The sequence below is a fragment of the Notechis scutatus genome, chromosome 1 (genome assembly GCF_049901735.1).
Source record: "Notechis scutatus isolate UNSWTSFEM ecotype Mainland chromosome 1, rNotScu1.2, whole genome shotgun sequence".
In the NCBI taxonomy this organism is placed as follows: domain Eukaryota; kingdom Metazoa; phylum Chordata; class Lepidosauria; order Squamata; family Elapidae; genus Notechis; species Notechis scutatus.
In genome coordinates, this window is record NC_142009.1 from 17,742,627 (window position 1) to 17,770,421 (window position 27,795).

Sequence of the window (27,795 nt, forward strand, 5' to 3'; positions counted from 1 at the left end):
ACCAAGGTCAGCCTAATCATTGATTTTTCAGTTGGGTCTTAGGTTGAATTTACAAGTGGATGTTTCCTTTGTTCTCTTTCTCTTCCCCGCCACATCTCGGTAGAGATAAAAGCTGAACAACATTGTTGGCAGTGTTTGAACTAGGAGACCATTGGGATCCCCAAACTTGGCAACTTTAAGACTTGTGGACTTCAACTCCCCGAATGCTGGCTGGAGAATTGTGGAAGTTCAAATCCACAAGTCTTAAAAGTTGCCAAGTTTGGAGACGTCTTATTTACAAAGCTTTCTAGGTTCCTTGGCAGCCTTATGAATTGATATACTTGTCTAAAGAGCAAATAAATCATTAGATTAAGTGACAGTGTCAACATTCGATGGGTTGTAATATTTATTTTCACGAAATCAAGATGAGATTGTGATCGTTCGGAAAAGATCAAGGGAAATGAGACGCTGGCTGTTTTCTGTGTGTTTACAGCGAGCATACTTAGTTTGCTATGCATTATTGAATATATCCCTGAGAAAATCCCAAGCGGTAGTCCTCAACTTACAACTGTTTGTTTGGTCTTTAACGATGCTGAAAAAAGTGACTTACGGCTGGTCCTCGCACTTACAACCATCGCCGCAGCATCCCCATGGTCAGGTCATCAAAATGTTCGCACTTGACAACTGGAATGTATTTAGAAGAGTTGCAGCATCCCGTGGTCATGTGATCACCATTCCCGGTGACTTCTGACAAGCAAAGTCAATGGTGGAAGCTGGATTCGCTTAATGGCCACATGATTCACTTAACGACTGCAGTGATTCACTGAACAACTATGGCAAAAAAAAAGATCATAAAATTGGGCAGAATTCACTTAAGAACTGCTTTGCTTAACAATGGAAATTCTGGTCCCAATTGTAGTCGCAAGTTGAGGACTACCTATTTAGGCATTTTACTTCGGGCCTCAAAAATGTCATCTTCATTCGACCTTTGTGAGGTTCAATTATCCTATTTTGCACCTGAATTCCAAACCTGAAAAAGGGATAAGGCCACCGTTTCGCACTGTCCCAGTGATGTCATGGGCCACATCCCCAAGTCCTTCAGGCCAAATCACATTACAAAAAAGATTTTGAGACTTTGGAAGAAGTGCAGAAAAGAGCAACTCAGACAATTAAAGGCCTGGTGGCTAAAGCATTAAGAACGGTTGCAGGAACTGGGCATGTCTAGTTTAATGAAGAGAAGGACCAGGGGAGACATGATAGCAGTCTTCCAATATTTGAGGGGCTGCCACAGAGAGGAAGGGGTCAAGCTATTTTCTAAGGCACCTGAAGGCCAGACAAGGGAATAATGGATGGAAACTGAACAAGGAGAGATTCAACCTGGAAATAAGGAGAAACTTTCTGACAGTGAGAACAATCAACCAATGGAACAGAAGTTGCCCTCGGAAGTTGTGGGAGCACCATCAGTTGAGACTTTCAAGAAGAGACTGGACTGCCCTTTGTCAGAAATGGTGTAGGGGTCTCTCCTGCTTGAACAGGGGGGTGCACTAGAAGACCACCAAGGTACTTTCCAGCTCTGTTCTGATTTAAATCGGTATGGATCAAAGAAAGTGCAGCTCCAGGCAAAAGAAAAGGTGGCCATGTGTTTTAGAGGCATCAATCTTGTACATAAAATCAATTCCAGTTCTGCCAGAATGAGCAGAATGTGGCCTTGGCTAAGCATCTTTCCTTTCCTCTGTTCAACTTGTCTGTGAAATAGGATGACTACACAGCTTGCCTTGAGCAAGTTAGTCACTATCTGGTATTCCATATTTGCGTTGCTTATGAGAGTTATACTTACAGGTACTCCTCAATGGAGTCTGCATCTTATTATTATGACTTCAGATGCCAGCTCACCACAGATTGCTGCCCACTGCCCACTTTTGGCAGGATTTTGACAACCAAATAGAGGCAGGAAAAAAAAAAAATATCCAGAGAATCACTAGATGGCAAGAAAGAAAATTTCTTTATCGAGAGGGCTTCTGCAGTTTCACAGTTCAAAGAGGCTTTGGGAAAGCCATTACAGAAAAGATCTGCTGAGCATCTTTGTCCATGTGTACAGGTAGTCTTTGCCTAACAACTGGCCGTTCAAAGTTATGACGGATCCCACCCAAAGCTACTTACAATCCAGTTCTAAAGTTCCAATAGCTGCACAATCCCCCTTGGTCACATGGCCGCATTTTGGGCGTTTGGCAATCGGCTCACTGTCACCTTCAAATCAAACCTGCAGAACCTGCACCAGAGGGTGCTGGGGACGTACAATTTGGTGCCCTTTCATGCTAACCCCACCCTGAAAGTCAGGAGCTGTTTGTTAACTCTTGTTGTTGCCCACCAGCAGCCAGTAGTGCTGGCAGCAGATTCGGACAGTGAGGAGGTTGGGGAGGAACATGGGCCAGTCCTGGAGTCTGGGGAAGGCTCTAATGAGTGCTCTGTGTCAGAGGCAGGGATGGGGCCAGGGCCATCATCAGCTGCCTTCAGAGTCGGAGATCAGTAGGGCAGAAGAACAGCTGGAGCCTGTTCCCGATATACACATGTGCAGAGCTGCCAGGAGAAGGGAACAGTTAAGGAACAAGGGTCGACTTGGAAGTAAAGACACAGGTGGACGGTGAATGGCCCCTCCCATAGGGAATAAATAGGAGTGAAACGAGAGTGGTATTTGCAAGAGACAATTAGTTCATTTAATTAGTGTGAAGATTTGTTTGTGACTCACAGAGACTCCTTGCCAAGTATTTTCTTGTACAGTGTTGCGCTTGGAAGCTATCAGCTTGGCAATTCTCCAAACCTGATAAGGTCTATGGTAGCAATTCACCCTTGAAAGACAGTTTACCGGGACTTTGCTGGATGTGAATGATGGGAATTCACATTAGCCTAATAAAAAGGGTTTTTGTCAGGACAAGAGTCTTGTTTCATGATTTTGTGAAGCCTAGGTGAGAACATCTCTCAGCCAGGGGTCCACCTGTAGGTTGGCTCTGAGTTTCTGGGTCAGTTCTCCATTGGGCTTGGTCAACCTCTCTTGGGCCTCAGAGTGACTTGTGCTGCCTTTTGAGGGAGCGGGATGATGGAGTTGACCACTTCTTCGTGATTGCTTTTGTATTGTGGCATTCAGGACAAGGTGTCTGCTAGGAAGTTCCTCCCCCCTGGAATGTACTTCAAAGTGAAATCAAATTGGTTAAAGTATTCGCAAGAGCTTTCTAGGGTTCGCAAACTTTTACCGTCAGTTCCTCCCTTCATTCACCAAGATAGCCCTGCCAATCACCGAGCTGCTAAAGACAGGAAAAGGGGGAACCAAGCCATGGCCCAGCCAACTACTAGGATGGACCATTTTATTATTCCTCAGTTCTACAGCTGATCACAGTTTTCCATGATGGTATCACTATGATTTATGACATTTTTTGCTGATTTATGGCAAAAAACACCCATATGAATTTGTAACAGTAGCATTCACTTAATGATCCCAAAATTCACTTAACAACTGATACAAAAGAATCATAATAGGTGCCTTGGCTTATGACAGTCATGACTTATGACAAAAATTCCAGACCCCATTACAGTTCATAAGTTGAGGATAAGCTATATGTCAAAATAGAGTAGAAGGGAAACTAACAAAACTTTTGTCTTACATGAGATTTGGAAAATGTTTTGGGAAGGTATCCCCAAATTCCAGAAGTTGTTCTCAATTTTAGCAACTTTTAAGATGTGTGGACTTCAAACTCCCATAATCCACCAGCCAACAGATTCTGCTAATTGAAATCCACACATTGTAAAGTTGAACAGGTTGAGAAATAATGCTCTAGAAAACTAGAAATTTATCTAGATGCTAACTTGTTATGTTATTTGCATCATATATATTTTTATGCTTGATTGTAAGTAATCCCAGGAAATTTTTTTCTAAAGAAAATTTGGAAGCTTTAGTATAGGGAAATTCAGGTATAAACATGGAGACCTGGGCTGAAATATACAGGAAATGTCCCATTTTTGTCCCTGTATGCTCGATTTACAACCAATTGTTTAATAATAGATCAAAGTTATGATAGCCTCATAAAAAGTGGTTTACAACCCCTCCTCAAAGATCATACCACTCCTATAGTTATGTGGTCGCAATTCAAGGACTTGACAACTGGTTCACACTTATGATGGCTGCGGCATCTTGTAGTCACATTATCATGATTTTTATTTTATTTATTTATTGTTTCTCAAACATGTACAAAAAAGCAGATATAGGTATAAACATAAACGTAAACAACGGAAGTAAGTACAGATAAATAGGGACAGTAAAACAGGGACGGTAGGCATGCTGGTGCGCTTATGCACCCTTTAAGGACCTCTTAGGAATGGGGTGAGGTCAACGGTAAACAGTTTGAGGTTGCAGCTGTGAGGGGTTGAGGCTGTAACGAGTCAGGTAGAGCATTCCAGGCATTGACCACTCTGTTGCTGAAGTCATTTTCTGCAATTGAGTTTGAAGCGGTTTGTTTACCTTGAGTTTGTATCGGTTGTTTGCCTGTGTATGATTGTGATTGAAGCTGAAGAAGTTGTTGACAGGCAAGATGTTATAGCAGACAATTTTGTGTACTATGCTTAGATCGGATTGCAGGCGGTGCAGTTCCCAGCCGGTTTCCAACAAGGAAAGGCAATTGCGGATTTACTTAATCACCGTGTGATTCACCTAAGAACAGTGGTAAAAATGGTCATAAAATCTGATTTTGTCACATAATGACTCGCTTAAAGATCACATTATTTGATTGAAATTCTGGTCCCAATTGTAGTCAGACGTCAAGGTATACCTATACAGCTTTCCCATCTCCCAGAATTGGTATAAATATAAGGATAAAAGAGAAAGGGGGGGGACTTGTCAGTAATGCTCCCATTCCCTCATGGAAAGGCAGGTGATGAAATCAGAGTTGGAATCAGGGATCTCACTTTTTAACAGATTCTCCTTCAAAGTAGGCAATTAATTTATCTGGAAACATCAGATACCTCTAGCTTCCATTAGGGTTTGTTTTCCTTCTTTTTCTCTTTCTTCTTCCTGCCACCCCCCAAGCCCTCAGTTCTAGTTCATGCTATATATATATTTTTGTCACAGCTCCCCTGGCTATTTGTAATCCTGATGCCTTATTGAGATTCACAGGCACACTTCAATTCCTTCATCCTTTGCATAATTCTTTTTAATTAATACTTCAAAAGGTTTAAATGCAAGAGCTGTATAATTCCTCCAGCAAATTTTGACAGAATCTCATGTATTCTTAAGCTTTCCTTTTGCTTCACCTAAGACCTAAAGCTTCGTTAATATGCTTTTAAAGGCAGAAACCCTGAAGAGAATGCGGTAGATGGTGCATTGCCAAGATTTCTCCTGCGTAGAATCAAAGGGTTGGAAAGGTCTCATGGATTATGAGGTGCAGCTTTCCCCTCTCTGCAAAGCCATCATCATCATCATCATCATCATCCAGTGTAAAAGCATCCTTCAAAAAGGTTTTTGTATAAGGTCCTACCTTGGACTGGCACTACTTTACTAGCCCCTTGGTCAAAACCACAACAGCAATTTTAAAAGAAAGAATTTCTGTTAGCATACTTTTCTTAACATATGCATGACAAAGAACAAATCAGGTATCCGGTTTATAGTAGTGTAGCCAACAAGGGTGTGAGGATAGTAATAACCCACCTCTTTTGTTGTTCCAATGTTCTGTTCCAATGTTAGCTGTGCACTCTCAAGGGCAGCAGCAGACTTGTTTAGCTTGCTGCCATTCATAGACAAATTATTTTAATCAATGGGTGACTGGCACAGTTTGGGCCGTTGTTGAGGTAATGGGTGGGCTGAAGTAATGGCCAAAGGAAGAGGGCCCCAAGAAGGCTCCTGATCAGGGTCCTGTCCAGCCTTGTGGTGCTTCTTTGAACAAATGGAGACACAGGTTCTACTTTAAGACTTCCTGCAAATGAGGGCTTCCCGATTTATACCCAGTAACTGCTCTTCCTGTTAAAATATTTCTTCCAAAGTTCAGTTGACTCCTCCCTCTTGATATTTGCCCCTGACTTGGTCCTTCAAATCTTCCAATGGCCATCCAATGCCACACCTGGAATACTGCATCCAGTTTTGGACACCACACTATAAAAAAGATGTTGGGACTCTAGAAAAAGTGCAGAGAAGAGCAACAAAGATGATGAGCGGGATGGAAATTAAAACATATGAAGAACAGTTGCCAAAACTGGGCATGGCTAGTCTAGTGAATAGAAGGACTAGGGGTGACATGATAGCAGTGTTCCAATATTTGAGGGGCTGCCATGAAGAACAGGGGGTCACCCTATTCTCCAAAGCACCTGAGGGCAGGACAAGAAGCAATGGGTGGAAACTAATCAAGGAGAGAAGCAACCTAGAACTAAGGAGAAATTTCCTGACAGAACAATTAACCAGTGGAACAATTTGCCTCCTGAAATTGTTCCATCACTGGAAGATTTTAAGAAGAGATTGGACAGTCATTTGTCTGGGATGGTATAAAGTCTTCTGCTCGAGCAAGGGTTGGACTAGAAGACCTCCAAGGTCCCTTTCTACTCTACATTGCTGCTGATTGTCCTGTTCTATTTCTTTCCATGTTTCCTAGCAGTGAAGCCTTATCCAGAGAGATGGATGCTTGCAGAATGTGTCCAAAGTAGGATACTTTCCATCTGCTTGTTTATGCCTCTTCTTATATTTAATTTGTCCCTTTTTTTTCATTGTGTTTCTTGAAATTTATTACTGGAGCTTGCAGATCCTTTTGCGTTTTGGGATATCAAAGTAGTTTAATTGGCGTAGTTTTTGAGGATTATTGAGGATTATTATTATTGATAGTTATTGAGGATTCTTCCTCCAGTTTAACACCATGCTCATTTTCTTCCAATACAATTTCCCCTTAATATACATTCAGCATTTAAGTTGAGTAAATAAGAGGAGAGTCTCGTTTGCCAGCCTGGAGCTAGTCTGTTTTGTTGTGTTCTGCCTGTATTGTGGCTTCCTGACTTGTATATGGGTTTCTTGGAGAACAATGAGATGTTCTGGCATTCCCATTTTCCTGAGCGCAATCTACAACTTGACATGATCAACACAATTGAAGGCCTTTCTATAATCAATGAATGTAATTATGATAATCATACTTGATTATAGAAAATTATAGAGCTATAGCTATAGCCAGTAGTTGACCCGTTTTGCCTACCGTTCTGGCAGATGGGTCCATGGGACAGCATGTATTTCCTGGACAATGCATGATTTTGTAATGCCAAAATAGTAATTTTAACCCACTTATTGTGATCATGCATTATCAGAACCACCAGTAAGGATTTTTAACTGAGTTAGCTGCTGATCTGGTTAAATGTATTATGAAAACTCAACCTTTCCTTTTCTGGATGTGAGTCCTCTTGCTCTTCAGAAGTGATATTATCTTTTGAGTTGGAACAAATTGCTTGATTTGTAGATAAATAAATTGGGTGGATGATTTGATTAAATTTCCCCAGGAGAGAAAAACACCACATAGGAAGAGATCTCTCTTGAGATAATGTGTTTTAGGATTTAAGGGCTATCTGGGAATCTTCACACAAGTCATTCACAAGCCTTTCCCTAGACCACAGCTAGAATAGAATAGAATAGAATAGAATAGAATAGAATAGAATAGAATAGAATAGAATAGAATAGAATAGAATAGAATAGAATAGAATAGAATAGAAATCTGGAAGGGATCTTGGAGGCCGTCTAGCCCAACCCCCTGCTTAGGTAGGAAAATCTACACCATTTCATACAAATGGTTGTCCAGTCTCTTCTTCAAAACTTCCATTGTTGGAACATTTACAACTTCTGGAGGCAAGTTGTTCCACTCATTAATTGTTCTAACTGTCAGGAAATTTCTAAGTTGCTTCTCTCCTTGATTAGTTTCCACCCATTGCTTCTTCTGGCTCTCAGGTGCTTTGGAGAGTAGATTGACTCCTCTTCTTTGTGGCAACCTCTCTAGATGGGGTTTGACTAAGACATACATAGTTATTTTCCTTTGTACAGCTTGACCTGTTTGTGTCATCCAAAATCGCATTAGCCTTTTCGTAATTACCTCCTTGGTGATATAGATTTATTATTATGCTGTGGTAATTGGCTGTACATTATGAACCTATATTTTCAACTATCTAATTTGGACTTGGGCCAAGAGGAGTACTGTTCTTTTAACTGAAAGTGTGCAGTCAATCTTCTCTGCAGTATTCAAAAAGTCTTTGAGAAACCATTTCTTACCAAGGTGCTTTTTCAAGGGACAAACTGGACTTTCTGGTTTTTCTTTTTAAGGAGTTTCACTTCTCATCCAAGAAACTTCTTCGGTTCTGATTAGATGGTGGGGAATAGAAGGACCTGACCATCCTATCAGCGCTGAAGAAGCTTCTTGGATGAGAAGCAGAACGTTTTCAAAAGGAAAAAAACAAGAAACTCCAGTTGTCTCCTGAAAAAGCACCTTGGGGACAACCATGACCTGGATGATTGAGAATTACTCCATAGACATTTCTTACAAATGTTTTTTTTTCCAGCATGCATTATTGGTAAAACTTTTGTTGATTTTCCAATATAGATATCCTCAACTTACAACCACAACTGAGCCCCAAACTGTTGTGTTAAGTGAGTCATTCCCCATCTTATGACCTTTTTGTCATGGTTATTAAGTGAATCAGTACAGTTAAGTGAATCATGTGGTTGTTAAGGAATCTGGCTTCTCCTATGGACTCTGCTTGTCAGTAGAATCTCCAATAGAAGATTACTTGTGTTTTATTTGTTTTACTAATCTACATGAAGAAATGTTAAAATATAATAGCAATAGCACTTACTTATATACCGCTTTATAGTGCTTTTCAGCCCTCTCTAAGGTTTACAGAGTCAGTCTATTGCCCCCAACAATTTGGGTCCTCGTTTTACCCACCTCGGAAGGATGGAAGGCTGAGTCAACCTTGAGCCTGGTGAGATTTGAACTGCCAAATTACAGTAGGAGTAGCTTGCAGTACTGCACTCTAACTACTGTGCCACCTAGGCTCCTTTTTTTATAATGCTAATCCATGTATGATATGCCACATGCTAAATAAATAAATAAGGTTACAAATGTCAATCCCAGGGCCCTGAGATTTATGCTACCTTCATAAATATATGCCAATTGCCAAGCACTCAAAGCATGATTACATACATGACCATGGGTGTGCTGCAATGATTGTAAGTGTGAAAAATAGTCATGTCACTTTTCTCAGTGCTATTGTAATTTTGAATGGTTACTAAACAAATGGATGTAAATCAAGGAGTACCTGTACTAAGAAGTGTAAACACTGATGGGATTATATTTTTATGTATTAAGTTTTTTCTGTTTGACTTGTGGAAGAGACTAAGATTATTATATATTTTAAGTGAAAACATCCACTTAAACATCACCTGCATTGAGGAGGGCTTGGAAAAATGCCCCCAAATGCCCTGAAGCATTTCCCACCATCTGAAATTTGAGGTGTGTCCTATTGAAAACCAATGGGAAAAATCAATATAGAGGGAATCCTCGGTAGACAATTAAGACCAGGATTTCTATTGCTATGCAAAGTGAGTTGTGCCCGGTTTTTCCCTTTTTTTGCCATGGTTGTTAAGCAAATCACTAGAACTAAGTAAATCACATAGTTCAGGGGTGTCAAACTCATGTCATCATGGTGGCCTCACGTGACATTTCCCCCTTTGCTAAACCAGGTGTGGGCGTGGCCAGCATGTGACACATCTGTGGGTTGCGAGTTTGACAACCCTGACACAGTTAAATGACTCCAGCTTTTCCCATTGGCTGTTTGTCAGAAACCACCTGGGAAGGTTGCAAATGGTGATCACATGACCCTGGAATTAGTGGTGGGATTCAGCCGGTTCACACCAGTTCAGGAGAACTGGTTGTTAAATCACCCACTCACCTCCCTGCTATCAAAGTGGATCCTGGGCATTGTGTTGTGCTGCAATGGAGAAATGGCAACAAAGCGGCCAGCATGAGGGGAGGAAAAAGCCACTTTCCCTCTTTCTTCTCCCTGCTCCTCTTTTCCTCATACCTGTCACTCTATTTCCTGTTTCTGCATTGCAGCGCAAGGCCCAGGATCCACTTTGGTGGTAGCAGGATAATTTAACAACTGGTTCACTCAGGGTCAGGTTGGCCATCGCAGGAGGCTCATCCCGCATGTGCAGCGAAGCTGGAAGGTGGGGAAGGGCCACACCTCCCACAACAGCCAACCTGACCCTGGGAGAACCGGTTATTAAATTATTTGAATCCCACCACTGCCCGGAATACCGCAACCCTCATTAATAAATGCTAATTGCCAAGTGCTCATATTTTGATCATGTGACTGAGGGGATGCTGTGATCATGATAAATGTGGGGACTGATCATAAGTCACTTTTTTCAGTGCCATTGTCATGTCACTAAATGAATGATTGTAAGCCGAGGACTATCTGCATATATAACCTTCTATTATTGGAAGGTCCTTACTGCTTCCATGAATAAATAGACACTTTCCAGCTTGACAGAAAGAACAATCAACCATAGGATACCAGCTTTTGATAAGCAATTGTAAGTGGAAATTGGATAGTTCTGACTTATGTCCACTTGTGCTGTCTTAAAAATTGGGGCCTCACAAGATGTTCCAGAACGAATGTAATAATTCAGGCTAACGGGATCCAACTGTATTTAGATAAGGCATCTATGCCATCTAGTGTTAGATTTTAAAAGTACCAGCAATGACCAACTTCATATTCTCTGGTTTGAATTTTAAATCCCTGTTTTGACCCAAGCTTCATCAAACTTAATAAAACACAAACTGAATTTAAAAGTAACACCTTTTTTAATGCGACGCTGGGAATTATGCATTCCCAGCCAAAACTCATTATACACAGTTCCTCCAGATAAGAGCACGCTTTTCAGTGCTGTTGAATGCTGCCAAGAAACAGAAGTCCAATATAGGCTAACATAAACCAACCCAAAAACCTAGAAAAAAACTGACCAGAGTAGAGCTTCACAAGGGATTCGGAGAATTACTAAAATGCTTTGCTTCCTGCAAAGCTCTTCGTCATTGAGGACTGACGTTTATCCCTTATGGAAGGGGCAATCATCTCCCAGCCCTGCTCCTGAGTTGCCCCTTCTGCTTCAACTGCTCTTGCCTTCTAGCAGCTCTGCACATACGCACACTGGGAACAGGCTCCCTGGAGTCCTCTGCTTTGCTGCTGCCAGACTCCGAAAGCTCCGAAGACAGCACCCCACTCTCAGATGGTCCTGGCCCCATCCCTGCATCGGATGCAGGACCCTTGTCCAAGTCCTCTCCAGATTCCCTGACTGGTTCCCTTTCGTCCTCACTGTCCGATACCTCTGCCGTCCGCACTGGCTGCCAGCGAACCACAACAATTCCATCCAATTGCTCCGCCATAGACAGGACCAATTTTGAGTTGTACCTGAGACACTTGGAGGACATCAGCTTCCCTCTTGGAAACATACTTTGGAACAGCATCCATGCAAGGAATTTTGGGGGCCCTTGCAGGACTTCAATAATTAATATTACAATAAAGAATGCAGAATGGGGAGGTCTACTCTAACTTTGGCAGGTCTTCTATTCTGTCACCAGTTATAGGTAGTCCATGACTTGCAATCACAATTGGGACCAGAATTTGATAAGTGAGTTGTGCCTGATTTTATGACCTTTTTTGCCATGGTTAAGCAGGTAACTTTAGTTAAGTGAGTCTTGTGGCCATTAAGCTTGCCCAATTCACTTTGCCTGTCAGAAAGTAGTTGGGAATTTTGCAAATCAAATTCATGTCATCACATGAACTGGGACACTGCAACTACTGTAAATACATACCAGTTGCTGAGCACCTAACTTTTGGGATACTGCAATGGTTTTAAGCACAAGAACTGGTTGTAAATCACTTTTTCAGTGGTGTCGTAACTATAGTTTTGTATATCGCACAATCTCAGAAACACTAGATTAACCAGTATGTTGTGATGGCACAGTGGTTAGAATGCAGTATTGCAGGCTAATTCTGCCGACTGCCAGCAATTAATCCCTGACCAGCTCCAAGGTTAAGTCAGCCCCGTAAGGTTGGTAAAATAAAGACCCAGATTGTTGGGGTCAATATGCTGATTCTGTATACCACCTAGAAAGGGCTATAAAGAATGGTGAAGCAGTATATAAGTCTAAGGGCTATGTCGTGTAGTTTCAACTTCACTGTGTCTCTGGATTGTTGTGAGGATAAATAGAGAGAAAAGGCAAGTAAGCAGTAACACGTGAGGCTTGGAAGCAAGTCCTCTTTTCTACGATGAAAATACAGCATTAACGGAGTGTGACCATATGTTCTCTATTTCAGAAATCTGTCCTTTGTTTTTCAAAAACTCACTGTCCTTTATTTTTATCATTAACTTTTACCATACTGATAGCCACTTAATGCAATTTTTCAATTCATGTGGAAACTATGGAAACTGAATTGTTTTTTTAAAATAAATTTACATGTACTGTTTGGTTTTAGGTATTTTTATTAGAATATGCATTTTGGTAAAGTTTTTCTTCATTTTGTTCTTGATTTCCCTTTGTAAAGCAAAGTCGTAATTTTTTTTTTATTATGAACTGCTTTCAGATTTGTTTCTTTTTCAGGTTTGTACTTTATATCCTCCCCACCACCACCATATATTAATGAAAGTTGAAAGATAAAAGATTAGAAACCAGGAGGCTGTGAGTTCTAGTCAAGCATGAAAACCGGCTGAGTGACTTTGGGCTAATCCAGGGGTGTCCAACCTTGGCAACTTTAAGACTTGTGGACTTCAACTCCCAGAATTCCTCCCACAAGTCTTAAAGTTGCCAAGGTTGGACACCCATAGGCTAGTCACTCTAAACAGAATTCACCTCACAGAATTGTTGAGGAAAATAGGAGGCAGAAGTAATATTGGGCATGTTTGCCTCCATGCGTTATTCATTTATAAAAATGATAAAGGTGAAATAAAAAAAATCTGAAACAAAGACTAGTAATTAATAAGTAGTGTTCCTTTTTGGAATTTTAATTTCTTTGCTCTGTATTTAGCTGTAGCAAAGCTTTGGTATTACAACTAATGTTGGGTTAGAATCTTTTTTAAAACCTTAAAACATTTCAGAATGTTGCATCATCTTCCAGTTTATCAGTTTTGTGTCATTATTCATCAAGGAGAGAGACAAGAGGCAACTTCTCTTCTGCCACAATGTTTATTGGTTTAGTATGAGTTTATCACACTATAGAAAGCCAGTCTCGGGGCATGTAATACATGAATACATAATCTGTAGAAGTAGTTACACTTTGACTCCCATCTGTTAAGCTTTTTTGTACAGAGGAAACAAACAGAAAAAAAGGCAATAATAAAATAAGACATTCGCTGTCAAACCAATTTTCTTCGTCTAACAAAATTTGATAGCCAAAAAAGTGTCTAAAACTACAAAATTAGGATACGTACCACATGGGTAAAAAGTTATCCATTATTTTTATTATTATACTTAGTTTTGACTGGATTCTGTTCCTGTTCAAGAACCTGATAAACTGGACTGGTAGGATTAGTGGATTAATATATCTCTTCAAGAATAAATGCTGAATGCTCTCCATTGATAGTTGTACTGGAGCTAGTTTTTGACTTCCTGTGAAATGGCTATGCGTATATTTATTTGAAACACAAAGAGCAATAACAGAGTTGGAAGGGACCTTGGAGGTTGTCTAGTCCAACCCCCTGCTCAGGCAGGAAACTCTATATAATTTCAGACAAATACTTATCCAATCTCTTCTTAAAAACTTCCAGTGTTGGAGGATTCACAACTTCTGGAGAGAAGTTGTTTCACTGATCAATTGTTTTAACTGCCAGGAAATTTCTTCTTAGCTCTAGGTTGCTTCTCTCTTTGATTAGTTTCCATCCATTGCTTCTTGTCCTGCCCTCAGGGGCTTTGGAGAATAGCTTGATTAGGAGTCAGGCAGCACCGCAGAATTGTATATATTGTATAAACCATAGCAAAAGGCAGTATCCCCAAATTTGGTACCCTCCAGATGTATTGGGCTATAACAAAATTCTCAGCATGGTATAATGAGAATTAGAGACTGGCAAGTCAGGAAAGCATCAAGTTTGAGAACCTAATGTGCACAGGATATAGAAGAATACATCTGCTCTTCTGCTTCAAAAGGAGACACAAGATTCTCAACCATGCTGCCAAAATTTGTACAAAGTTGCTGTTTCCTACAGGGGAAAAAAAAATCAACCTTCTGGATTTTTGGCAGTCCCACTCCGGACTGGGACAACTCACCACAGCCAACTCGTTGCGGCCAACTTACCACAGGACAATTTAGCAATTCAATTTAATTATTGAAAATAAATGTTTTAAACCTTTTAATTTTTGTCATTCACATTTCATTCTGTCCCTCCTTCTGCATCCTTTTTTTAATGATTCTGTTCCACCATTTCTTTGATAATATCCCAGAGTGATTTGTCCTGCGGTGAGTTGGCTGTGGTAAACTGTCATAGGCCCATCCCACTCATCTACCACACAGCAATGCTACAAGTTCAGACTTTCATTAAGTGTCCCAGAAACCCGTCTGTTGCTTAAAGTTAGAATAGCTGGAAAATAAACCAGGAATATTAGCACTTTTATAATGTTTTTTGTTGTTGAATTTTGCTTTCCATCCCTCTTTTTTCTCCTGATGAAAATGGTAGGATGGACTGGCCTCTTGCTTGTAATATAGCACAATTACTTTGGCTTGCAATCCTGTGCAGATAAACTACTACCAGTTTTTAAGGGTCATAATGGATAAATGTTGCCATTAGGTGAATAAATAAAGTGAACAAGCAGCTGGAAAGGATTCAAATAATCTCAGCTCTCTATCAGAAGATGGAAATTAAAGAAGTTAATTGACACTGTTCTTTCAAAGACAGTGTTTGCACACAAAAATAAACTAGAATTCTGATGAATTCTGGCTAATAGTGAATGAATAGTATGCCAAATAGAAATTCCCACTTCCTTTTGCCTGTTAGCCCAAGAAAACACATTTGTCATTGGAACCTGGATTCTCTGTTAATTGCCCCGCATATAGCAGTGCTCATAAACCAACACCAATCTCTTGTTTAGCTGTAGAATAAACCAGGATTCCATACTTGGACATCAAGGTACAATTTCTATTTCTGGTTAGTTAAGCTGTTCACATGTATAGAATTAGCCCAGCAGGAGCAAACTTTACATTAATTCATTTATATATCCAAGATCCTGCTTCTTATACTGGCCATTTCTGTGATTCACTTCCCAAAAGGTAACTTTAATTAATGACATGATAAAACAGTATCAGTGAAAAGAAAGAGATGGTAAAGATTTGTAGAACGGTTGATTTTTTGGTTTATCCACAAATAGACACAATTTATCAAAGCAAAAAAACCCTGTGTTGAGAATTATCACACTAATAACATCTCATTAGAGTTCCCAAAAATATTATTTTTCTGTGGTTTTACTTGTCAGCTTGCTCCAATTCCTGTGCATCAAAACAGAACGCAAAAGAAAGACAACTTGATTAGAAAATACCACCATCATTATTTGCACTGCCCATTTTTTTGCAGGGGAAAAAAAAGATTAAGCAGCAACATTTCAGGTGATACAAATCAATAAAGGAATATAGAAAAATGACAAAGAGCTGAAGAAAAATAAGAGGTATATGAAGACAAATGGGTAACTTATTCTTCTTAATACTGTAAATCAACTTTCCCCATCCTGATGACTCCCATCCTGATGGCTCCAATTGGAGTGTTGGGACTCCAATTTCCAGACTAAACTAGCATAGTCAAAAGCTAGACATCTTTATGTGGGCTTGGAGATCCCAATAAAACCAGAGGACATCAGTGTGTGGAAGTTTACTGTACATACTGGCAAATCCATCGCTATGAAAGTAGAGTCCAAGGCCTTTTGAAGGATCATAAAATACATGACGCTGACATGGCACTTCCTCCTAGGTAGCAGTTTTCAATGAGAATCAGTTGGCCACCTTAAAAGAAAAAGCAGCAAAAACCACATTCGCAATCTTAAAATGCCTGATCAGAGCCCAGGGAGACAGTTTCTCAATTGGAACCCTACATTCTCCATCACCAGATCCCTACAACAAATAATCTCATGGAGAGGACACCAAATGTGAAGCTCCGAGATAGCATCCTGGTTCTAGATTCAACCCTCTCAAGGTAAGAAGCAGAGCCTAAGAGGCATAAAGAAGTAGTGGAATAATCTGGTCTAAGTACCCAAAAAAAGAGTCCAGTTGAATTCCATACCTCATTAGAGCAGGCAGCTCACTTGTTCCAAGGTTCAGCTGTTTGGACCTTTGGTGCCCTGGGATTTTATACTTGAGAGCCACAGGACTGGGGTTACACGGTTAGGATTACAGGAAGAAAGAACATGTATGCATGATAAGCTCTTTGTTTCCAAATTCCATCGCCCTCTTTCAAAGGGTTTATGCTTCCGGAACAGTCTTTGAAACTATGCCAACAGACTAGCATCAATTCAACCTGTAAGATACATCTTTCTGAATGCTAGTCAGCCGTCCGGATTCTTGGTTACTTTGCTCTTTTCAGGTGGCATCTCTGAGTTTGATGAGAATAGCAGTAATGTGTTCTTGCTTCGGATGGTTACTCGAACTCACAACAATGTGGACTTTTTGTTCCTCTGAAATCCTCAAATCCTCTAGTGGCGGTGGGATTGAGAAAACCACAATGTAGTATATGGGGGGAGGAATGAAGAGAATGAGTGCTCACTCTGGGTGTGTGTGTGTGGGGGGGGGAAGTAGATCTTTCTTGGAGGAAAGATGGTTCCTCTGAACCACTTCTTAGGTTCTCTCTACTTAGCACCAATTTCTAGTCAGCTTCTTTTAACAAAGCCATGTTTACAAAAGAAGGCATTTTGTAAGACAACACTCACAGGCACCCATTCTCTCTCAAACCTGTGTACCACGAGCAGAAAAAAGGAGAAAAAAAAAACCATATAAACACACAAGCGAACATTCTTGCTCCAACCATTCATATTTAAACACTTAAGACATCTTCTCATCTGGAAATTCATCTGGGTCTCAAATTTATACATGCAAGAAAACCAAGGGAGAACATACTATCTGAAGATTGTTACCACAGGCTGCAAAGCAACTTGTGCTCTGAAGGTTAGGTTGAATTCTTCTGTCCTTCACCCCAAATAAGCTACTTTCTTCCCTTTTCACCTCAAACAAGCTACTTTCCTTGTTATTTGCGTTGGCAGAACATACAAATAAGACTGATCTGTGCAAAACAGAAGCACAGAGCCAAGCAACCTATTCTCCGCATATTTTGGATTTCCCCTTATCAGGTTTTTTTTTTTTTTTTTTTGCAGTTCTGTCTTAATGATTGGAAGCTGAAATCCAAAATACTTGAAAGGCATCTTATTTGGATGAAAACCTTGCAATTCTGCTGCATGTGTAAATGGGGCCTAAGTTTAATTTAGTTTTATTTATTAAAAAATAAATAAAAAGAAGAAGCCTTAGGGTATATTGGGAAAGTGTTTCAGAATTTCAAGCGTAATAAGTCAAAGAGAAAGGGGAAAAAAATGCCACCCCGCTCCACCCTCAAAACAAGGACATCTCAGCTGCCTCCAGAGAGTTGCTGATTAAATCTCTGGGTCAATCTCAACTTTAGTTTCAAGGGCTAACCATCATTGGCTTAAAGAAGATGTATCTCTGAATAGATGAGAGATGTAACTATACGGGCACCAGCTTAGAAGTCCACCATTGGCTCAAAAACTCTAAAATCACCAATGACTTGATAATTACTGAAGTTAAAATAAGTTAGAGAAGGTCCACCCCAAAAGGCGTATCCCATGTTACATCATTAGGTTTAAGCAAAGTCTCTATATTTCTGACCTCAAAAGAGTTTGTTTGTTTGCTTAAGGAGAGGACAGAGATTCTTTTCAGACAGACACTGGGCTGTTCCCTACGGTCATTGGTACTCGATCTTAGCTCTTTTGCAGACCTGTAACCTGGGTCCATCCGGCGGATCTGGAGGGGGAAATCTGAATGCACCTGTGCAAATTATTAGCTACTTAAGCAAATATTCAAAAGGGGGGTGGGGCGTCGCTTAGAAAAATCTCCAATGTCTTTCAAAAGCCACTGAAATGAGGTATCTCGCCGGCGCAGCAGGAAGTACCTCCCCAAAAACCTGACATGATACGCCATGCCAGTAAAAATGACGGCCAAAGGCTGCAGGTAGCAAAGGAGAAATTCAGCCATAGGCACAACTGCTGTACCGCATCTTTGGAGGAACTGGACCCAACGTAGAACTAAAGAAATCACCGGGGAGGAACCGTCGTTCTTGACTTCCACTTGGTTCATAGAATGGAAATACTTTTGGTGGTGCTTGAGGGAGGCATCTCCAAGTTTCCGTCTTCTCAACAACAGATCCAATGATTTCCATATTCCTTTCCTTTCCTTCCTTCCTTCCTTCTTTTCCATCAGTGTTTCTCCTGTAAGACAAGAGATACGGATTAGGAATCTGATTCAGTGCTCATGATTAAATACAAGCGGTCCTTGACTTATGACAGTAAGACCCTGCCCATTATGGTCGTAATTGTGGTTGGCCATAAAGAGGGTCATCAAATTATGGATTCAATTTTATGATTTCCCTTGTGACAGTTGTTAAACGAATCACTATGGTCAGGAAGTGAATTCACAGTTGCTAAGTGAATGATATGGGGGGGACGGCCATCAATGATGATGTTATCTAGTTTGATAATGAAACATCTGCAAGAAAACCCCGGAGCTCAGAGAGCACTAAGGACCCCACAGTTCAATCCTGAACTACAAATTTTGTCTTCTAAAGCTTGTGATGGCTGGTTTTTTGCCCTCTTTCCAAGTAACATTGGTAGGGTTCCAGAGGCAGTCCAAAATGATGACATCTTAATCGTCTTGAAAGGCCTAGGTCAAAGGTCACCACAATTAACTAGCCTGCTTCCTGGTTCAGCCTTTGAATGGCTTTAGACAAGGGGTGTCAAACTCAAGTCCTAGGTGCCAGATCCAGCCTAAGGGGTCGCCCTGGAAACAGCCCATGATGCCTCTGCCAGCAAAAACGGAGCTTGGGAGAGCTGCACGTGGCCCTTGCAAAGTCCATTTTACTGGCAGAGGGTTGCAGGACGCCGTCCCAGCTGAAAACAGAGCTCAGAAGGACTACACATGGTCCCCCCGAGCTCCGTTTTTGCTGGCAGAGGGTTGCAGGAGGCTGTCGCATCCGAAAACAGAGCTCGGGAGCCCGTTTTCATTGGCAGAGCACTTGGGCTACCACAGGCGCCCCCCATGAGTGATGTCATGCTGTCCATGCCTACCTTGTCTACGCTCACCCCGCCTCCCCCGAGGTCAAACACAACCCTGATGCAGCCCTCAATGAAATAGAGTTTGACATCCCTGGCTTAGACCAACATATCTGTGAGATCAGCTGGAGTTGTCAGAAAGAAAAGAGTTAAAATAAACTTTCCCTAAAAAAATATCATTTATGGACATTTGCTGAATAACTGATATGATCATCTACTACAGCAAGATTCCATTTCTGCAGGAAAAAAATGGACAATTGCAGGTTTTTTTTAAAAAGCAGAATAAACCTATTTCAATTTGGAGAAGAAAGTCATTAATATTAAAAACACTCGAAGCTACAACATCTAATTGCACCTACCTCACACAATAAGCAGATAAGATACCTGCTATCTCAATTTCAGGAATAAAGTCAGAAGTGGAACTGAAGAAATTATTACATGAAAGATATTTAGAGTCACCAACCTCCTGTTTGTGAGACTTTTCCTGCTGATGGACTCCATTAGCAGATCCAGAGTTTCCAATAGTCTAAAATTTTTAAAAAGAACTTTGGTCACAAATGATTTATGAATTCACACAATTGGACAATGCATTAAAAAGAGATAGAATCTGAGAATTCCGGTTTGAGCTTCTTCGGCGACAGACCGAAACCTCGTCTCTCTGAGGCTTCGATCTGTGCTCGCTGCTGGAGCGCCCCGAGCCGGCTGGTTTTGGGGCTAAGCCACCCCGTAGAGGTGGTGAAGAGAGGGGAGACTGCCTGCAGGGTTGAGGAGAGCCGCATCTCTCCTCCCCAGCTGGCCATTACTCCCTTTCCCGAAGGCGGTTGTAGCGGTGGTCAGAAATGGCCACCACAAAGAAGAACTCGACCGGAAAAGAATGTGCAGGAGGAAGATAAGAAGAGAAAATTTTGGTTGACCGGGTCAAATAGCAAAAGCAACAAATAAGGTACCCTGGAATTTAAACTTAACAACATTGTTCCCAAAGAAGATTTTGAAGCTGCGAAGGAGAGAGAGAGAAGGGAAAGGATTAGGTTTTTTTTCTTCCCTTCCTTATACTGATTGCTAAGAGACTTAAGCAAGAAATTGAAAAAAAAAATCCACTTTGACATTAATAGGCATCTAAGCTGAAAATAAAAGTCAAAGGGATAATAAAGATTTCTGGACATTTAAAAGTTTTTAAAAGCAGGAAAGGAGAAAAAAAAAGAATAAAAGGGCAGGATCTGGAAAAATGGAGGAGACTGCCTGGAATTAAGGAATGGAACTGTAATTAAAAGGAACTTACAGTGAAATTTTAACAAGATTCCTCAAAGATACATTTTAATTGAAACTTGGTAACAAAATAATAGAACCCCAGGAAGAGAAAGTGGAAAAAAGAAGCAAGTAGAAACAGCCTTGGATTATTTGGTGATTTTTGGTTTTTGCATCTAGATGACTAAAATTAACCGTGTGGTTGTTTAAAAGTTTTTAAAATGGTATCACTCTTAGAAGAACTGAAAACGGAACTTTAAAAATGGAAAGAAGATGCACAAGAAGGGAGAAGTTCTTTTGGCTTCGTGTTTCAATCCTTAGAAATGGAGATCTGGAACTATGAGAAGCAACAAGAAACACTTGCAGAACAAGAAGATTGGGACAAAGAAGAAGCCATCTTTAATGATCAAATAATTTTAAGTGGGGGGAAAAAAGAAAAGGGGGGAAAGAGAGTGAAAGGTTTAAGACTAGAAAAAACAACCAAAAAGAACAATTTGAAATATAAGTATAATATTAGAAAGCAACAGAAGAGGGGATTACAGATGAGAGAGTTAGAAGTAGAGAGACGAGGGGGTAAAAAGGGAGGGAGAAGAAGAGGGGGAAGAAGGCAAGGAAAAGAAGTTGTAAAAAACAGAAACAAGAAATGGAGAAACAGAGAAAAGATATAAGGATTGTAATCATAAGCTTGTTTAGAGATAATGGGTGAAAATTTAATTGCAAAGGGATTCTGCAAAGGTACATAAGATAGCATTGTTATATTACAAATAGAAATAATTTTAGAAAATATGATGATGGATAAAATATTTACTGTAATGTAGTGGGATGTTTGTTAATAAATAAATGAATTATAATGATTGAGAGAATTAAAAGGGAACATTTTTAATTATTAGTAATGATTTATAAAAATATAAGTGAGAAATATGGGGAAAAAAGAATTAACTATGGAAAGTTTATAAGTGTTCCCAAGGAAGTATGATATTTAATTGAAAAGAAATGTTAAAGATGTTAAGATTTTAATGCATATTAATGATAGAATTGAATTGGAATGGAATGTGTGTTTTATTTACATATATATATATATTTCTTTTTAAGAATATAGTCTCTATTTTAAGAATGTACCAAGCAGAACTCGATTTGAAATTATGTATTATATTGAATGCTATAATCTTAAAGGTATACATTGAAGCTTAAATAAGAGTTTGAATGGATAAAATTAAAGGATATAAGGGTGTCATACTCTAATTGGTAACTACACGGAAAAATTTGCTTAATAAGAAAAGATAATGTGAACTTGAAACAGGACAGACAAAAGTATAAATATAATGATTTGAATTGAGATGAGATAATTAAAACAAAGTTGAGAAAATTAAAAGAGGGGAAAAACTATGTAGAAAATATAAAATGGTAATAAGATATGGAATAGAATATAAAAATGAGCATGAAATTGAGTTTTGTGTCTGTATGAAGAAGTGATAACCTGGGACCATGCTATTTTCAAAAAAGATGTTTTATTTGTATTTTGTTTTTGTGAAAACCCAAATAAAATTTTCAAAAAAAAAAAAGAGATAGAATTTCATTAAAAATGAACAGTTTTATGTGATGTAAAGAAGAAATATGAGACATTAGGGAAAAGAAAATCAATAAAAAGCTATAATGTTTTATTAAAATATAAACTGAAAGTATTTCCATATTAATCTCCTCTTTGCATAACAAGAGGCTTAGCTAAAATAACAATAATGCATTCATGAAATTTCAAATATTTGGGGTCAAATTATACGCATGTTCAGTTGTTCACTGACTGCAGAAAAATAGGTGGTCTTCAACTTATGACCTTGAGTCCAAAATTTTCACTGCTGAGCAAGGCAGTTAAGTGAGCAGTGCACCATTTAATGACCTTTTTTGCCACAGGGGACTATGAGTTCCAATCCTGCCTTGGGCATGAAAGCCAGGTGGGAGACTTTGGGCCAGTCCAACCCACCTCACGGGATTGTTGTGGAAAAATAGGAAGAGTAACATCAGGCACGAACAACCAAACTTTATTGTTCTATGCCTATTTCACAGGGATCTCTTCAAATTGGCAGCTTTTGCATGGGTAATACCGTGTTTCTCATATAATAAGGCTGGGTCTTTTTTTTTTTGAGCCCCCAAAATGGCTAGGCCATCTTTCGGGTGACTTAATCCCCCTTGCATCTTCGGTGGCGGCGACGGCTTGGATGTTGACCTCGGCGTTGGTGGGGCACCGTTCGGTCAATGCAGGCAGCACCATATCCGGGTGTGCAACAAAAGTACTTCCTAATGGTAAGCCCCCACCATTCCCCATTTCCATGTTTTAATATAGGCCTTAATTTGGGGGAGGGGCTTAATTTCATTTCATGCCTATAAAACATGCTGGGACTTCCCATTGGGGAGGCCATATTGTTGGAGAAACAGGGTACTAGGTAAGACTCAAAGACATTCAGGAAGGTTAGGCCTTGTCCACTTGTGTTTACTTCATGAGTCCAGATTAATATCCCACTTGAGGCCTCCTCCTGATTGGGATGGTGGCTTTCCAATAAAAAAGAGTATTAGGTAAGGATAGTCATTTGAACCCCAAATTCCTTTGCTAAACAAGACAGTTACTAAGTGAGTTTTGCCCCATTTTAAGCTGCAATGGCCTTATATGTGGAAACAGGTCGTAAGTCAACTCTTTTCAATGCTGTTGTAACTTCGAATAGACACCAAGCAAATGGTTATAAGTCAAGGACTATCTGTAAGTTCACTGCTTTGAATTGTTTATAAAAATAATAAAGGAGGGATGTAGGTTAAGTTAATAAAGAAAAAAAATTAGAAATAGAATTGCACGAACCCCAAAGCTACAGATTAGAGCAAACAGACCCCTCCATTTGTGAATGTGTAAACAAGACAATACTGCAGGACCTCTCATTGCAAGGGTTGAGAAACCAGGATAAGTCCAGTTCTTAGTTTCTTTTAACAGCAAGTAGAGCAGGGGTGTCAAACTCAAGGCCCACAATTTGGATCCGGCCAGCAGGGTGCTTAGATCTGGCATGTGCCGCCGCCCTGGAAACAGTAAAGGACTGGGCCGCAGTGCCTCTGCCAGCAAAAGCAAACCTCTCTTGGGCTCCGTTTTCGCTGGCCGAGGGCTTCAGGATGGGGAGCTGGCCGTGCCCCCCCTACCCCCCCAGTGGTGGGATTCAAATTATTTTACTACCGATTCTGTGGGCATGGCTTGGTGGGTGTGGCAGTGGAAGGATACTGTAAAATCTTCATTCAGAGATGGTATTTGTCAGTTCTCTGAACTACTCAAAATTTCCACTACCGATTCTCCAGAACTGGTCAGAATCTGATGAATACCACCTCTGCTGCCTCCCCCCACCCCAGGTCAAGCACAACCCTGATGAGGCACAATGAAATCAAGTTTGACACCCCTGAAGTAGATTATAGAAGATTGACATGTAACCTCCCTAACCAGGTCCACTCCAGATATGGCCATGAAAGACTGACCTGTGCTTTTTCAGAGCAGTTGCGCATAGCCTCCATCAGCTTTTCCATTTGCTGGCCCTGCTCCAAGGCGTTCCTCAGGACATCCTCAGTGCTGACCAGCCGGTGTTGCAACCGGAGAATCTCTGTCTCCGAAGAAGGATCAATAAGGGAATACCGCCGCTGATCCGTGACTGCTTTTTCTTTGTCCTGGATATTTCATTTTTTTTTTTAAAAAAATAAGAAATTAGAGAACTATATGCTGCTTTCATTTATAGGAAATCAGGAGAAAGTATTAAATCCGCATCCAAAAGGGGGAAGGAGAAGAAAAGGTGGGAGATCTTTTGAATATATTAAATATTAATTGTTTTTTTAAACAGGGCAACCTGGTCAAATATGGGATGGAGCATACTGCTTCAAACACATAATCTCTCCCCAGGTATAGCCAGCAAAGCAAGGAGAGCCTGTGGCTTAGAGATTAATACATCTACCTAATATGTAAGTTGCCTGGGTTTGAATCCCAGAAGAGTATGGCTAGCTGACGAGAGCTAAATAGCTTGAAATAGATCTAAATTAGTCTCCCTTTATTTCTTAGTCGGTAAATATAAATTTAACACATTAAGTATTAAATAACACATTAAATAAATATTAATAATAATTTAGTAATGATATTAAATAATAATTTAATAATAATATTTAACAATAATATTAAAAGGCAGAGTTAAGACGCAGAGGTGGGGAACAATGGACCCATTATGACTGGTGGACTTCAACTCCAACATCCCTGGTTTAGAGATTGAATTCTGGGTCTCCCTATCGGGAATTTGTCACCTCTCTTAAGTCCATAAAGGGAACATCTTTCTTATGTAGAAATTGAGAATGATAAAGATAATAGTGGCACAGGGTTGTAGTTAGGTAACCCTTGCAAAAAGCAAGAAATAAAACATCCTTCACTTCCTCACTCTATAAACTGTTTCAAGGTCAAAGTGCTTTCTCAGCCCATAAAAATCTTTTAATTTCCTACTGAAAGGTACAGTCTTAAAGGCTAAAGCCTGTGAGGTTTATCAGGGATGGGATTCTACCGCTTCAGACCGGTACGAATGAAACGGATATTAAATTTGCATCTGGTTTGCCAAACCGGTATTTGAACCGACCGGCTGCCCATGCCATCCCTCCCAGGAGTCTCCCCACAGCATTTTCGATGCAGGTAAGTGAGGGGTCCATGAGGAGGCTCTCGGAGAGGGAAAAATGGGCCTGTTTCCGGCTTCCGGAGGGCCTCCAGAGCCCGGGGGAGGCCGTTTTCGCTCTCCCGGAGGCCCAAGGGAGGCCTCTGGACCCTTGGGAAGGCAACCTCCCCGAAGTTTTGGTAGGCCACGCCCATCATGGCCACGCCCACCCAGCAACTGGGCAGCGAGCTGGTTGCTGGGAATTTTTGAATCCCACCCCTGAGGTTTATGCACACCTTCGAAAGCAGTATAGAATAAATCTTAATGACCCCCCCAAGTGCACGGAGGGATGTCACAGGGAAAAGGAATCAAACATTTTATGACCTGTCAGAATTATCATTCAAGTTAGTGACAATTCACCAAAAAAATGCTTTGAACTGTCTAAAGCAATCCTGCCTAACTGAAGAGAACGTAGTTTGCTGGGTCATTCAATCCATGAATAATTAAATGTGAGAAGCAATTTCAAGCAACTTTCTGAAGATGGCTTGCAAATGAACCGGAGTTATGAATTCATGATTTCTAATCTGATAAACTGAGTTTAATGGGAAATCTGCTGAAGACTTCTCCTACCTAGGTAGGAGAAGAGAATTTAGGAGAAAACCTACGGATTCAAGGCTCCGTGGAACTCTTTTGTAGAAGGAAGCAAACTATTCTTCCTCCAAATCGTGCTAATCTCTTTCTCAATTTTCTCTAATCTTCTGAAACAGGAAGTGATTCCCAATGTCCTGGATATGGTCTAAGCCAGGGTCTCCAACCTTGGCAACTTTAAGCCTGGAGGACTTCAACTCCCAGAATTCCCCAGCCAGCAAAGCTGACTGAGGAATTCTGGGAGTTGAAGTCCTCCAGGCTTAAAGTTGCCAAGGTTGGAGACCCCTGGCTAAGCTCATGTGGAGCCCCACTAGCACTGCTGGAATGGAATTCTTTGGAAATTCCACTAGAATGGATTTTTTTTTTTGCTCAGACAGTAACATAAGTCCGTTAAGGGAGCACCTTATGATCTTTACTTCTCAGCTCACTGATATGGACACCAAGATGAGAGTTGGCAAAGTTATAAAAAAGTTGCACGCTGAAAAACATCAAGTCAGCCAGTCCTTCAGCATTGTTTCCTGAACCAATGAGGCCTCCTGCTTCTGAAGATGCTGCACAACTTTCCATCACTTCTGTGGCCCTCTTTGCACAGCCAGTTGACAAAAGAGGTTTTGCACATGTGCACTGTATGCACAGCATCCTCTTCCACTTACAGGTAATTCTCAACTTATGGCTACAGTAGGGACCAGAATTTCTGTTGCTAAGCAACGCAGCTGTTGAAGAAATCGTGCCCAATTTTACCTTTTTTGTCATGGTTGTTAAGTGAATCATTGCAGTTGATAAGTGAATCATGTGGTTGTTAAGTGAATCCAGCTTCCCCCATTGGCTTTGCCTGTTCGGAGCCAACTGGGAAAGTTCCAAATGGCAACTCCATGACCTCGGCATGTTGTAACTGTCATAAATGTGATCAATACATGCCAGTTGCCAAGCACACAAATTCTGATCATATGACCATGGGGGTGTTGTAGGGGTCGTATGAGGATTGGTTGCAAGGCACTTTTTTCAGGGCTGTTGTAATTTCAAAATGTTGCTAAGCAAATGGTTGCAAGTTGAGGATTACCTGTATTGGAAAGCCTGAGGAAGGTCCAGAATCGATCTCTACAAAGTGATTAGAATAGAATAACAGAGTTGGAAGGGACCTTGGAGGTCTTCTAGTCCAACCCCCTGATTAGGCAGGAAACCCTACACCACTTCAGACAAATGGTTGTCCAAGCTCTTCTTAAAAACTTCCAGTGTTGGAGCATTCACAATTTCCGGAGGCAAGTTGTTCCACTGATTAATTGTTCTAACTGTCAGGAAATTTCTCCCTAGTTCTAAGTTGCTTCTCTCCTTGATTAGTTTCCACCCATTGCTTCTTGTCCTGCCCTCAGGTGCTTTGGAGAATAGCTTGGCTCCCTCTTCTTTGTGGCAGCCCCTGAGATATTGGAAGACTGCTATCATGTCACACCTAGTCCTCCTTTTCATAATTCATGCAATTATTCCGCTATGATGGGGTGAATCGTATTTCCTCCACAATGTACCTCATCAAGGCAAAACTGCCTTGCTGAGGCTCTGCATATGATGTGTATCAGCTGGACTAACCCGCTCTAAATTTTCCACCCGCCCTGTCCTCACCAGGATGCTGAGTTTTTCTCGCAGTCCTTTGATGTCATCTTTGAGCTTCTGCTCCTTCAGCCTCCACTCGGCTTTGTGCACCTCGCGGCTTAAGTCTCGCTCAGGGCCAGGCGAATGCCGGTTGGCTTCCATTAGCAACACCCGCAGCTCATTCAAGCTTCTGCAGGAAGAGTGGAGAGAAGATCGGAAAGAGATCTCAGCCTGCCTGTGGGAGAGAATCTATCAAATATCTTAACGAATTTGATTCTAATACTGGAACTGCTTTTAGCTTTTATTGATGTATTTTATTCCTTTCA

At 40.6% G+C, this 27,795-nt stretch overlaps 1 protein-coding gene across 5 annotated transcripts in view; it reads right to left on the reverse strand.

Moving 5' to 3' along the window:
- Positions 1 to 13,207: 13,207 nt before the first annotated feature.
- CLIP2 (CAP-Gly domain containing linker protein 2) overlaps positions 13,208 to 27,795 on the reverse strand; it is an 83,358-nt gene continuing 68,770 nt past the window's right edge. For 4 of the 5 annotated variants that reach the window (XM_087944022.1, XM_087943955.1, XM_087943902.1 and 1 more), the window contains 4 exons: positions 27,500 to 27,659; positions 24,096 to 24,281; positions 19,813 to 19,875; positions 13,208 to 18,509 (listed from right to left, as the gene is read on the reverse strand). In XM_087944022.1, coding sequence (XP_087800148.1) covers positions 18,498 to 18,509; positions 19,813 to 19,875; positions 24,096 to 24,281; positions 27,500 to 27,659 — 421 coding nt within the window. In that variant the 3' untranslated portion in view covers positions 13,208 to 18,497. Of the gene's footprint in view, positions 18,510 to 19,812; positions 19,876 to 24,095; positions 24,282 to 27,498; positions 27,660 to 27,795 lie in introns of those variants that run through there. The other variant, XR_015745428.1, reaches the window with a different exon arrangement.